The sequence below is a fragment of the Hemicordylus capensis genome, chromosome 5, assembly GCF_027244095.1.
Source record: "Hemicordylus capensis ecotype Gifberg chromosome 5, rHemCap1.1.pri, whole genome shotgun sequence".
Taxonomy (NCBI): domain Eukaryota; kingdom Metazoa; phylum Chordata; class Lepidosauria; order Squamata; family Cordylidae; genus Hemicordylus; species Hemicordylus capensis.
The window spans coordinates 32530122-32544772 of NC_069661.1; the positions used below are offsets into that span (position 1 = coordinate 32530122).

Below are 14651 nucleotides of genomic sequence, written 5' to 3' on the forward strand. Positions count from 1 at the left end.
CACCCTGTTGCCCAATGGAGTCCCTAACTGAGCAGACAGAGCTGGTCGTGGAGCTGGTGTTGGAGTGGCCCAGGCTTTTGGTGTTGGGTGACTTCAATGTTCACTTTGCTGCTGGCTTGTCTGGTGCAATTCAGGAGTTCATAGCACCCATGACAACTATGGGTGTATCCGAATTGGTCACAGGGCCAACACACACTGCTGGTAATACTCTCGATTTGATCTTTTGCTCAGATTAGAGGTGGTGTTCCTTGGGTGGATATTCCAAGAGTGTCTCCATTGTCATGGACAGACCATTATCTGGTTAAGGTTGGTTTCATGGCCACAACCCACCTCCTCAGGGGTGTATGACCTATTAGGATGGTCCACCCAAGAAGGCTACTGGATCCTATTGAATTCCAAGAGGCCTTGGAGGGTTTTAGAGTTGGTTCTTCCAGTGATTCTGTTGATGCTTTTCAGGAGACCTGGAACAGGGAGCTTACCAGGGCAGTAGTCACTATCGCCCCTAAGCATCCTCTCCATTCCACTTCAAAACTGGCTCCGTGGTATACTGAACAGCTATGAGAGCTGAAGCAGCAAGGAAGACGGCTGGAGTGTAAGTGGAGGAAGACTCGATTTGAATCCGATAAGACACGGCACAAAGCCTATTTGAAAGCGTATTCCGTGGCAGTACATGCAGCAGAGAAGCAATTCTATTCTCCACATACTGTGTCCACAAGTTCACATCCAACTAAGTTGTTCAGAGTTGTGAGGATTGACTCAGGTTCCCTCCTCTCTGAATTTAGATTTGGATTTTTCATCATCCCCTTGTGATGCTTTAAAAAATGTTTTTGCAGTTAAAATATCTTGCATTTGAGCCAGTTACTTCTCTGGTTCAATTAGAGTGGATCAGTTTCAATTTGTGACTCCAAGGATGTGAACAGGCTCCTTGGAGTTGCTCGGCCTACTACTTGTCCTTTGGATCCATGCCAAACATGGCTTATAACATCTAGCAGGGTGGTTGTTAGAGATGGCCTAGTTGACATCATAAATGCCTCACTGAGGGAGGGCAGGATGCCTCCATGTTTGAAGGAGGCAATTGTGAGACCTCTATTTAAGAACCCTGCCCTAGAGCCCTCAGTGATGGCTAATTATAGGCCAGTATCCAACCTCCCTTGGGTGGGCAAGGTAATTGAGAGGGTGGTGGCTGATCAACGCCAGGCAGTTTTGGAAGATACTGATTATCTAGATCCATTTCAAACTGGTTTTAGAGCAGGCTATGGGGTGGAGACTGACTTGGTCTGCCTGATGGATGATCCCTACCAAGGAATGGACAGAGCGAGTGTGACTCTGTTGGTTCTTTTGGACCTCTCTGCGGCTGTTGATGCTATCGACCATGGTATGGATCGGTTGGGGGATTTGGGAATAGGTGGTACTGTTCTGTAGTGGTCCCGTTCCTATCTCTCAGATAGATTTCAGATGGTGTTGCTAGGAGATAGTTGCTCTCTGAAATGAGAGCTATTGTATAGTGTTCCTCAGGGCTCCATCCTTTCTCTGATGCTTTTTAACATCTACATGAAACTGCTGGGTGAGATCATCAGGGGATTTGGCGGGGTGTTATCAATATGCTGATGACATCCAAATCTTTTTCTCCATGACATCATCATCAGGAAATGGCATAACACCCCCAAAATGCCTGCCTGCAGGCAGTAATGGACTGAATAAGGGATAATTGAAACTGAATCCAAACAAGGAGGTACTCATGGTAAGGGGTCATACTTTGAGGAACGTGATAGATCTTCCTGTTCTGGATGGGGTTGCACTGAAGGAACAGGTACATCGCTTGGGAGGGCTTCTGGACCCAGGCTTCACTCTGGTTTCTCAGGTTGAGGCTTTGGCCAGGAGTGCTTTCTATCAGCTTCAGTTGCCTGTGTCCATTCCTTGAAGATAATGATCTCAGAACTGTGTTGCACTCTTTGGTAACCTCTAGGCTTGACTTCTGCAATGTGCTCTATGTGGGGCTGCCTTTGTATGTGCTTCGGAAACTTCAGTGGGTCTAAAATGCAATGGCTAGTTTGGACTCCAGGGTGTCTTGGAGAGACCATATTTTGCCTGTTTTAAAGCAATTGCATTGGTTACCAATTGGTTTCTGGGCAAAATACAAAGTGCTGGTAATTACTTTTAAAGCCCTAAATGGCTTAGGACCAAGTTACCTGGGAGAGTGCCTTCTTCTGCATGATCCCCACTGCATATTAAGGTCATCGAGAGAGGTTCATCTCTGGATGCTGCCGGCTTGTCTGTTGGCAACTCAGGAGCGGGCCTTCTCTGTAGTTGCTCCTGGGCTCTGGAATGTGTTCATGATTCAACATCTTTAAAGGTAAAGTGTGCCATCAAGTCAGTGTCGACTGCTGGTGACCACAGAGCCCTGTGGTTGTCTTTGACAGAATATAGGAGGAGTTTACCATTGCCATCTCCATGCAGTATGAGATGATGCCTTTCAGCATCTTCCTATATCGCTGCTGCCCGATATAGTTGTTTCCCATAGTCTGGCAAACATACCAGCAGGGATTTGAACCGCCAACTTCTGGCTTGCTAGTCAAGTCATTTCCCCACTGCGCCATACCTACCTTTAAAAGAGCCCTTAAGACACATCTTTTTAGCCTAGCTTTAAGTAATCTGTGAATATTTAAAATTGTTTTAACACTTGTATTATGCCTTTATTGTATTTACTTTTGTGAACCGCCTAGAGCCTTCAAAGTCAGGTGGTATATAAATAAAATAAATAAATATAGTAACAAAAACAATAATAATGGTGACTTCCTAGGAAGGGATATGTCTATGAGGGAGGACAAAGGGTCCTGGGGGGGGGTCTGGCCCGCTGTGACCAAAGATGCTCTTGTGAGGGCTTACCTCGGCATAGCAGTCAATGCAGACCAAACCACATTCCTTCTCCCCTGGCAGCTTGCTACCAGCGTACCTGCACTCTTATAAGAGAGACAGTCTACTGAGGAGGACTTGGGGTATAATACCTTCGGAGCAAACCCAACAAAGGGGGCCCACTTCCGTGGGGCCTCCACTCTCTCTGATTAATGATAGAACCTTTGCACTGCAACCTCCTCCTCCTCCCCTGGGAAGCCTTGCATGAACCCAAAGGATAGTTTGATGCCAAATGTGTCAGAGCATTGTGTGTGTGGACAGGGTAAATATCAGGTGTGGGGACAGATCTTTACTCTCATTCAAAATTCCCAGGTTTTGAACTGGAGTTGTGCCATATGAAGATCTGCTGCCATGGGGAATCACGAGAGAGGGAAGCTTCAATTTCCAGGAACCACAGGAGAGGAGGATCACTGTTTCTGGGCACAAGCAAGGGTGGACATGTCCTAATGCCCCCTTCAGTAAACAGTGGAGTGGCCTCCTCCAGTCACTCTGTAATTGAAACCAGAATAAATATTCTGCATTATGGTGAAATTTCATCAACAGCACTCAGTAATGCCAAATGATTTTTCAGTCCAAATGGTGTGTACTCTCAGTGCACTTCCATCCCATTCCTTGAGGTTTTTAAAAAATATTCTTCACCTGCTTATTTCAAGATGCTTCCAATTACACAATGCCAGAATAGCTGTTAAATAAATGTATGAGAGTGTTTTGTTTCCTAGCACATAGTGAAAGGTTTGTGCTCATTACTGGCACCAGATCATCAGCCCTGGAGACTGAAGTTAGTACAGTTTAACCACAGGCAGGTGCAGGTTTGCTTGCAGTGATCTGCCATGTATCTCATCTCTGACCTTAGAGAATTGCCTGAGGCCTAAAGGGGATACATCAGTCTCTGTGCCTGGTGACTCATCAGCATCTCGACTAAGATTGCCAATGAGGGAGCCTGCCAGCTGTGATTAATGTGTTTTATATTTTTCTTTGATTCACCTCACTTTCCAAGCAGAATTCAAATGAAATGCTTATACACCATGTGTATAAACGCTTTGTCACCATATGACATACAAAGGGAAACTCTCTTGATGTTCTAAGTTAGAGTATTGTCATATGTTTTATGTGATGAATCTATTGCTGGATGGTACTATATCAGACTGCTGGTGGGAAGATCAAATGATTGAATATTCCAATGTTAGTGAAATGAAAAGCCGAGATCATAGGAATACAGAAAGAACATAAGAAACTGCCTTCTACCAAGATGGTCCATCTAGCTCAGTAGAGTCTACACTGACTGGCAGCAGTACACCAAGTTCTCAGGCAGAAGTCTTTCCTAGCCCTACCTGGAGATGGGAGGAGTTGAACCTGGGACCTTCTGCATGCAAAGCAGATGCTCTGCCACTGAGCTCTGACTCCCATGCATATGATTCCCCATCCCATGGAGCATGTCATGTGAACTCAGGATTTTTCTGTGATCTTGGCAGCACGACTGACTGACATCGAGCCTACATTCAAATGAGATCCTTAATCTAGGATCTTAAGTTAGTTTGTCAATGACAATTAAATGTCAGTCAATTGTGGCTCCCATCCAAGATAATAAAAATATTCTGAGTTCACATGACACGCTCTGCAGGAGTGTTCGTGCAGCAGGGATATCAGGATTTTGTTTAATTAATGGAATTATCATGAGAACCAGTTTATAGAAAACTAGCATGTTAGGCTAAGCTATAATCTTTTTCTGATGGGCTCATTTTGTATTTGAAGGCAGGGTGTACATGCACATGCATGCATGCACACAATATTCTACTTGAATATTCTGTTCAAAATATTCTGCTTGCTATCAGTGTTCCCTCTAACAGGGATTCCCAGATGTTGTTGACTACAACTCCCAGCATCCCCATCTGCAATAGCCTTTGCTTGAGGGTAATGAGAGTTGTGATCACTAAGAGCCAACACTGATTTGACGGCACTTAATCAATCAATCAATCCAATCAATAGGAATTGTACTCAACAACATCTGGAAATATCTGATAGAGGGAACACTGCTTGCTATCTGTGTATAGTCCAGAACAAATAAATCAGGTGTGATTGCTAATCATGTTGTCTGACAGCCCAGTTAATTTAGTATCCAGCTTTATTTGTTGGAATTCAACATCTTTCAGGGGTACAACTTTTAACCTTAATGCCACTAGCCTGAGTTCTTGCTCAAACTGCTGTTTTATTCTGATGGTCTGATGATAACTGGTGTATTCTCATTCAAAGCACTTTCCTAAGCATTTCCCTAATGTTGTTTCATGCACATCGAGCATTTCCTTCAAATCAAAAAGACTTGTGTAATGTCATCAGCGATATTTGAGGGCTTTTGTCATAACAGGTGGTGCTTCCAATGGAGAAATCAGTCTTTTGCTGCCTCAACATCCTACATCAGAAAGTTCAAGCAAAGAAAATAAGATCAGAGAGAATGAACTAAATTCACCAAAGTTGATCTTTCCTAATGTAATCCTGATGGCTTCTTCCTGCTTTGGTTCACTACATTATCTAAAATCATCTCGTAAATGTTCTCTTTCAAGATAGAATTACTAAGGCAATTCTTAGTATTTTCTGTACAAAATCAATATATAATAATCACTCCTCTGTTACTAGGAAAGCAGGTGTCCTACATTTGGAGCTGTTAGGTGCCAAAATTGGGAATACTGGGGGGTGGGATGCTGGGGGCGAGTCTTGAACCACGGCTTCCAGAAGCTCAGCCCTGTCACTATTTTCTGTGCCACCAGGGGAGCACTTGGCCTTATCTTTCCTACTGTCCCACTCAGCTGCCCCACTCAGCTGACAGCTCCAGAGAAGGTATGGACGCTCATCAGCCCAGTCAGAGCAGATTACCTAGGGGACTCACAGGAGCCTGGCTGGCCCTATATAGCTGTGGCTTCAGGCCTGGTTCCTCAATCTGAGCAACTTGTCTCATTCTGAGCAACTTGTCTCTGAAGGTAGCTTTACACAAAAGAGCGGCATCTGCAATTCACACAAGCACACAGTCCTGGGAATATGTGTCACACACACACACACACCCCTGCTCATCCCCACACCAGTCTCTACTTTCTGTCCAGGTTCCAATATGTAGAGATTGGTCATGACATCTGGACATCTGGACCCACCAAGCTCAGCATAGTCTGCTTTATTTCCATCAGGGAACCCAGCATTTGTAACTGAGATTTGAAGTATGTTAAAAAAAACATTGATGCTTTTGAACTTTGGTGCTGGAGAAGACTTTTGAGGATACCATGAACAGCCAGGAAAACAAACAAATGAACGAATCAATCTAGAATTTTCACTCAAGGCACAAATGACCAAGCTCAAACTATCATACTTCGGGCACATTATGCAAAAACCCAGCTCCCCCGAGAAGTCCATAATGCTGGGGAAAGTTAAATGAAAGAGAAGAAGAGGATGACCAGCAGCAAGATGGATGGACTTGATTACAACAGCAGTGAATGCACCACTGAGAGACCTTAAAGGCCAAGTTGAAGACAGATCATCCTGGAGAGAATCTTTCTATGTGGTTGCTAAGAGTCGACACTGACTTGACGGCACTTAAGCAATCAATCAATACAGGTGTTGGGTTCCCTGATGGAAACTGAGGGGAGGAGAGGTGGTCTTGTGGTAGCAAGCATGAATTGTACCCTTTGCTAAGCAGGGTCTACCTATATACTGGACATTCCAGTTTCTCTCCCTGGCATCTCCTGCCTGAAACCTTGGATGAGCTACAGGCAGTCAGTATAGACCAGGCCCGCTCAACTTCAGCCCTCCTGAAGATGTTGGCCTACAACTCGCATAATCCCCAGCCACAGTGGCCAATAGCCAGGGATTATGGGAATTATAGGCCAACATCTTCAGGAGGGCAGAAGTTGACCAGCCCTAGTGTAGACAATACTAAGCTAGATGGACCAATAGTCTGACTTGATATAAGGCAGCTTCCTATGTTCCTATCCTAACTAATGAAGCTGGTGCTCCATAAGAGGCACTGGTGCTGCAGATGGAATTGACTAACTCAGCACTGGTGCTCGTGCCACCCAAAAAGTGTCCATCAGGGACATAGTTTTAGGTTTCACAGAGGACTTCTGGAGGTCAGCGTTCACCCTGATTCCAATGTGCATCAGTGCTGCATTGGTCTGAAACTAATCTACAGCACCATGGACCACTGGCACTTCATTAGTTAGGATGTTGGCTGTTCCTGTGTCAAATGTTGGAAGTACATGCTGTGAGCCTATGTAACATAAATGTACCCTCAGTGTTTACTGTCCTACCAGAATGATTTAATTTCCTTAAATGTTGCGAAAAATTGTTATAAAGTCTGTAAAATTTGTCCAGAGCTGCTCAGTTCATCTTAGTTGTTAGCATTGTTGTAGTTATTTGTTGTTATCTTACTGATTATTGTTAATTTAATTGTTTAATGTAGGTTGTTGACCATAAGAAAGATTGTTTGATTGAGATATATGTATTCATTTTATTTGCCAAAAGTTAGAAGTTATTGAGGCTATTCTCATGATGGGGGAGAACCGGGCTAAGGGAGGCCAGTGGTTCCACAGCGGCTAGCCCGCCTAAAAACCCCTCCCCTTAAGTGAGGTTTTAACAGAGTGAGCAGCACTCTGTTAACCTTGTTTGCTTGATCGTGTGTCAGCCGCGGCTGCTTACAGCCATGGCTGACACACTCGGGGTGGGGGGGAGAGGGACCCCATGAAGGCACCATGTACGCATGTGGTGCCTCCCTGGGACTCCGGGGGCTGGGGCATGGCACGGCAGTGCTCCCCTTCCCCCCCAACTCCTGGATCTCCCGAGGGAGCTGCAGCTGGGCACAGGAGCACCTGTCCAAAGCAGCTGCTCATCTGGGCAGCTGATCCGCCTGCCCAGCAACGAGTGACTGCTTGTGTGCGGAGAGAGCAGGCTAAGCCCGCTCTTCCCGCATAACTCCATGAAGCTCTACACATTGACTGTGTGTAGAGCCTCGTTATATTTATTTTTAAAAATAACCCAGTCAACAATGAGAGAGTCTCTTCTTGCAATCTATTTTTAAGGGCCTTAGATTCACTTGCAAGGCACGGAGCAGCTGAAAGATATTCACCTTTCTTTTTACTGTATTGCCATTGCTTATTTCCTAATTTGCTTTCTGTTGTAGTTTTTCAGAAAAAGGCAACTGGAATGCATGCTGATAATGAGAAACTGGTGTATCCTGTCAAAAAAACAGGTATGGGACTTGACTCTGTTGTTTTTAACTGCACTGAAAAAGAAAGGAACAGCAACTGTGTAATGGCCATACTGTGACTCATTTCTGGATTTAACTCTTCTTGTGTATTAATCACAAAACTATCAACAAAAGCATCGTTCACTGCTTGATATCCCCAGCAGAATTTACATCACAGTTTGTCTGTTTTTTAGAGGAAAGATGTCTGACTTTGGCTGCTGTCTGTCACTCGTTATAGTTCTCTGCTGGTCTACCCAGCAAAACCAATGCAGAACCAATGTCAGTATGGGCTCTTTCTGACTATACTGTTCCTGCTCCAGCAGTGACAAATTCTACTTCTAGGACTAAGTGCTGAGATAGACAAAGAGCCACAGGCATAGCAAGGGCAACGCGTGATCCACTCGTGGAACTCTCTGCCACAGGATGTGGTGACAGCCAACAACCTGGATGGCTTTAAGAGGGGTTTGGATGACTTCATGGAGGAGAGGTCTATCAATGGCTACTAGTCGGAGGGCTGTGGGCCACCTCCAGCCTCCAAGGCAGGATGCCTCTGAGTACCAGTTGCAGGGGAGTAACAGCAGGAGAGAGGGCATGCCCTCAGCTCCTGTCTGTGGCTTCCAGCGGCATCTGGTGGGCCACTGTGCGAAACAGGATACTGGACTAGATGGGCCTTGGGCCTGATCCAGCAGGGCTGTTCTTATGTTCTAAGGGAAAAGGAGGGGGGCATGATTAAATAGGTGCCCTCCCGCCACAGTGGCAGTGACCCAGCCCTTCTGCCCATGGTGGCAGCCTGACAGCCCCCCTGTGGCGGCCCCTCCAGGCAGCTAGCCATACTTTGCATCCCCAGCAGCATGCCACACACCTCACTTCCCAACCCTGTCCCCGGCGGCAGCTCACTCCTGTTGCATGCTGCCACTTTCTTGTCACTTGGAACTTCCCTGACCCCAAATCAGCTGGGAAAGGGAAGGGTGCATGTGCCCGCCATTCCCAGCCAGCTCAGGGCCAAAATCCGAGTGGCAGGAAGACGGCAGCAGGAACACAGCACTGTGGGGGTGGGGGTGGATGAGGGCCAGCAACTGTGCCCTCCATGGGGCCATGTTCCTGGAATGCCTTGGGACACCATCAGCTCCAACCCTGCAACCAGTAGAGAGTCAGATGGTACAGCTCTGGCTGTACTTGAAATGTGTACCCTTCTGCCTGGCATCCTTCTTTTCTTTCAGCAGGGGCTATTTTTAAACATGTGGAAGCAATCACTTATGCAGTTTACCGTCACCAGTGGTACAGTCCAGCAAGAGTTGAACCATGTGATTCTATGTATCATTAAGCTCAGTTCTAAATAGAAATGAGTGTCCTGGAATTCAACTGACTCTAAGTAAGCCAAAGTGTCCCTCGCAAAAGGAAATAGTTTTGATTTATTTAAAAGCCAAAACTGGTCTGAACCTAATCCCATCCCTATAAACCTCTAAGCCCCCTCACTCACTCCTCACAAACCTCCTTCCCCCTGCCACCCATGGGCTGTTTAAAACTCTTCTCCACTGCATATTCTGGCTGGCAGCAAGCAGGAGGGAGTAGGGGTGTCATTGAAACCGGCTGGCTCATTTCAGTTCGAGTCCGAACCAGACCGAGCTAGTTTAGTTTTTTTCCCCATCAACCGCTCCCCCGTTCTCCATGTACAGTTCAGTCCAGGAGGGGTTCACAAACCTCTTTTTTTTAAAAAAAAAAATTCACATACCCCCTTCGGGGATCTTCTCCGAGGCCTCGGTGGGGGAGAGGTCTGCAGATGTTCACCCTGTCCCTGCCAGCCTCAATTATGCAGTAAATTGCCCTGTTCAGGCATTCTTCGGCCCTTTCCAGGCCTCTCCTCCATCACGGCAGCCTCCAAAAGGGCATGCCCCTTGAGCCTCTGGATGGCCAGGTCATGACCCAGGAGGGCCAGGCGGGCTCAGTCCGGAGTCGGACTGAACAGGGAGTGGTTCGGTTCAACCCCGAACTGTTGAACTCAACTGGTTCAATGTCAAACCAGCTTGTCATCAAACCGGTTTGCACATCCCTAGGAGGGAGGTCCCTCCCCTCCTCTGGTATCTGGCATATTGTTACACAGCAAACCAGACACAAGTAGTCTCTGGAAAACATACTTTTCCCAGGAGCTACTGAAATGTCAGTAACTATTTGGAAATCCACATTTCTCAAGGGATTCTTGCACATGGCAACTGCATAGCAGCATGCTAGGCACCAGAGAGGGGAGAGGAGAAACATCCATCCATTCCTTTCTTCTGTTCCCTGCTGCTGGAGTGCCTGGAAAATAGGCTAGAAGGGGAAAGGGGAGGGGGTTTGTAAGCATAGGAGGAGGGAGATGGGGATGTAGGAGCTGGGGATGTCACCATAGTTCAGAGGTGGAACATCTGCTTTGCATATATATGTTCTCAGGTTCAACCACCAGAATCTCCAGATAGGGCTGGGAAAGATTCCTGCCTGAAACCCTGGAGAGCTCTGCCAGTCAGTGTAGACAATACTCAGCTAGATGGACTGATAAGACCAGCTCTGCTGAAACAGCACCAAGGCCCATCTAGTCCAGCATCCTGTTTCACACAGTGGCACTCCAGATGCCACTGGAAGCCACAGGCAGGAGCTGAGGGCATGCCCTCTCTCCTGCTGTTACTCCCCTGCAACTGGTGCTCAGAGGCACCAGTTGCATATAGGTGGCCTATAGTCCTCTGACTAGTAGCCGTTGATAGACCTCTCCTCTATGAAGTAACCCAAACCCCTCTTAAAGCCATCCAGGTTTTTGGCTGTCACCATATCTCGTGGCAGAGAATTCCACAAGTTGATTATGCGCTGTGTGAAAAAGTACTTCCGTTTGTTGGTCCTAGATTTCTTGGCAATTTCATGGGATGACTCCTGGTTCTAGTGTTATGTGAGAGGGACAAGAATTTCTCTCTCTCCACTTTCTCCACACCATGCATGATTTTATAGACCTCCATCATGTCTCCCCTCAGTCGTCTTTTTTCTAAACTAAATAGCCCCAGGTGTTGTAGCCTTGCTTCATAAGGAAGGTGTTCTAGGCCCCTGATCATCTTGGTTGCCCTCTTCTGCACCTTTTACAGTTCTACAATGTCCTTCTTTATATGCAATACTCCAAGTGTGGATTTATCCAGGGTTTTAAAAAATCTCCTTTTTGCATCGTTTTTGGGGGGCAACTTCATACTTGCAGTTAAGTCTTGCAGTAAAGCCTGCTGTCTGGGAAAGCTCCTTGTATGTGAGATTAGCAATATAAGCCCCTAAAACACATATCTCTGAGCCTGGAAATGTAAGCTTCAATGACATCTCTAGCACGAATGGCAGGGGCGGAGCAAGGTTGGAGGGGGCCCAGAGACAAGATTTTAAAATGGGCCCCTCCCTTCACTGAAGCTCAGCTCATGAAGTAAAGAAATCTTAAATGAGGCTGAATAGTGGTAACAAAAAGCAGAGTAAAGTGTGTGTGTGTATATATATATTCATCCTAAATTATTTTTTTTAAGGTTTTGTAAATTGTGGACGATGCAAGTCATTTAATGGTACTAGAGAACGGTAGCTCCAGGTCTTAAAACTCACATCAGTTTCAGAGGATAAATACAACTGAAGGAGGCCTGGGCGGGTGCGTGGCTGGGGGAGTCAGTCATGTGACTTGCCTCTGGGGGGCCCCCAAGGCAGTGGGCCCCCAGACAACTGTCTCCCCTTGCCCTATTATAGTTACGCCCCTGACGAATGGGTAAGTGTATTATTACGGGTCCTGTTAGGAAGGCGCTATGTTCATGCCTATTTAATCAATGAGAAGAGATTTTCTATTTGACTATTTGTTCCTTTTTATGAGCAGGGAGTTTACTGTAACCTTCAAGCACTATTCTAACATTTTCCTAGGAAATGATTAAATAGCTGTGTTAATGCTGCTGGTGCATCGATGTCCAAGGTTATTGCTGTACAAGTTCAAATAATTTCTAAACATCAATCACCTGCTGAAATAAATGTATTTCTAATATACTGGCCGGATTCTCTATTGTACTGCACAATGTGTAGCCAGTGGGCACAATAAACAGTGGAAATGTAACCACAGAAGAATGGTCATGTTTCAAAGCTGTTTTGCATTGGTAAAAGAGTGTGAAATCAGGATCAATATGTTGTCAGTCAAGGGACCAAGGGGCACCACAGGGCCCAGTGATAACCTAAGAGTGCAGCATGACCATGATGGAGGAGGTACAGTATTCTGCTGCAGAAAATTAGGCAAAGTTAATTATCATTAGCTTCCTAATGTGAAGTTCCAGTTTAGTAGTCAGTTGACTACCGCAGTGTTAAATTACACCGGCCCTGCTCATTAATCTAAGCACTTCCAGATGAAGGGCATTTTCCACATATGAGGCTTCCATCACCCTTGAGCCTTTCTCATGTTGTTTGTGTTAATGTCTGATCTTTGTTCATGTGGAAGGAAGCAGAGAAGAGGTGTCTGTCTGTAATGCAAATGAGCATTCGTAACCACTGTAGGCTTATATTTGTGGCTCAGACCCAACAGAAGCAAGACCTGCTTCATGTATGAAAGTTCTCACTGGGTTTTTTCCCAGGCAATTGGTATTCTGATTCAAAGTACTGGTCACTTGCAACCCACGTAGATTTGCTTAAATATCCACAAGCAAGATCTATATTTAAACCTCTATCTTTTCCTCTTGGTAATGAGTTTGATGCAGCCCATAGTATCCTAAGATTTTAGAGTTGGAGGGGGCTTTGAAGGTCTTGTAGTCTAACCCTCTTCTTAGTGCAGGAAATAATTAATATCTCCAGTGAAGGAGAGCCCACCACAATGGTGGACAGACTGTTCCACCATCAAACAGCTCATACAGTTAGGAAATTCCCCTACTAGTTCTAGTCCTGCCCTCAGGAGCAACAGAGAACAAGTTCGCTTCTTCTCCTATGCAACACCCCTCCAGATATTTGAAGATGGCTATCATATCTCTCCTTAGACTTCTCTTCTCCAGGCTAAACATCCCCAGCACATAGGTCTTGACTTTCAGGATCCTTACCACCCTTGTTGCCCTCCTCCAAACCCATTCCCATTTATTTATTTATGCATTGTTAAATTTCTATACCGCCTTTCATTTACCCTTCTTATACTGCAGGGCCCGGAATTGAATATTTATTTATTCATTCATTCATTCAGCAAATTTATTGACTGCCTGACTTCCTTAGATTTGAGGCAGTTTCCGTAAATTAAAACAACAACAAGGGAAGGGAAGAAGGGGGGGGGAGAAGGAAAAAAAGGAAAGGAAAAAAGAAAAAGACACACACACAAAACTAAAAGCCTGGCAAAATAGGGCTTCTTAAAGGACAGAAGGGAGGTAGCATTGCGAATCTCAGGAGGCAGAGTGTTCCATAAGGAGAGGGCTGCAACAGAGAAGGCCCTGCCACGGGCCTGGGCCCCACGTCCCTCCCCTGGGCCCGGAACTCTGAGAAGGCCCACCTGAGATGACCTCACACAGGGCAGGTCCAAGTTGAATATAGTGGTTCATATACCACTCGGCAAGCCACCTGTCTAAGTGACAGGCATGGTCTCTGCTTCCCCTGTACTTTAAACCCCACCAGCATGCCTTGAGAAGACCGGGAGGCTCTGCTGCTGCTGAGGAGTGTATCCCCGCATCCCTGCTTCTGTCTCCATTGTTTCCAGTGGAAGAAGCATCGGGAGTGCGGGGGTGCACTCCTCAGTAGCAATGGAGCCTCCACTCCTCCGTAAGCCATGCTGGCAGGGCTTAACGTGCTGCAGAAGCAGCAAGCACACCTGTTGCTTAGACAGGAAGCTCAGGTAGGCGAGTCAGTATTCCAAGTGAGGTCTGATCAGTGCAGAATAGGGTTGAATGATTACTTCTTATGATCTGGAGTGGACACTAAGACACCTAGGTCCACACATGTATGGCTGCCAAGTCAGGTGTCCACTTGCAAGATTTCATTTTGTCTCTGCTGAACTTCATCTTGTTGGTTTTGGCCGAATATTAGAGTCCAAATTGAATTGAAGCTTGATACTGGCTTACATACAGTGCAGCTTGCCACCCATGAATTTCCAGAATGCTGTAAGAAATTAAAGCTAATTTTAAAAATAAATCTGGAATCTGATTGCCCCAATCCCCCTACCCAAATCAAAACCTTCCGGTAGAAGCACAACTGTGATCCTTCTGTGAGCGGAGGGTGAGGGCAAGGGAATTAAAATCTCAGGTATAGGCATTTTTAAACTGAACGGGGCACCAAGGGAAGCATGATTTATTTAGCCACACTATTCTTCTGAGTTAAAATGGCCGCAGGAGCATCTACGTCCTCTTCAGTGCCTTCTTTTTTGATATCCATTCTGCTGCATTTGGAAGGAAAATATAAAATAAACTCTAAAATAAAAAAGAAATGGTCCCTTGGTGGCAAGTAAACTAATCGATGCCATTTAAAATAAAATCCTGCAGTTGTGGAAGAGACAAATGGAACAGAACCCAAGGGACATCAGAATGGC

General features: G+C 45.8%; 1 protein-coding gene across 8 annotated transcripts in view; it reads left to right on the forward strand.

Moving 5' to 3' along the window:
* Positions 1-14651, forward strand: part of BANK1 (B cell scaffold protein with ankyrin repeats 1) — a 191360-nt gene that overhangs the window by 159848 nt on the left and 16861 nt on the right. For 7 of the 8 annotated variants that reach the window (XM_053258221.1, XM_053258220.1, XM_053258224.1 and 4 more), the window contains exon 10: positions 8072-8140. In XM_053258221.1, coding sequence (XP_053114196.1) covers positions 8072-8140 — 69 coding nt within the window. Of the gene's footprint in view, positions 1-8071; positions 8141-11655; positions 11764-14651 lie in introns of those variants that run through there. The other variant, XM_053258225.1, reaches the window with a different exon arrangement.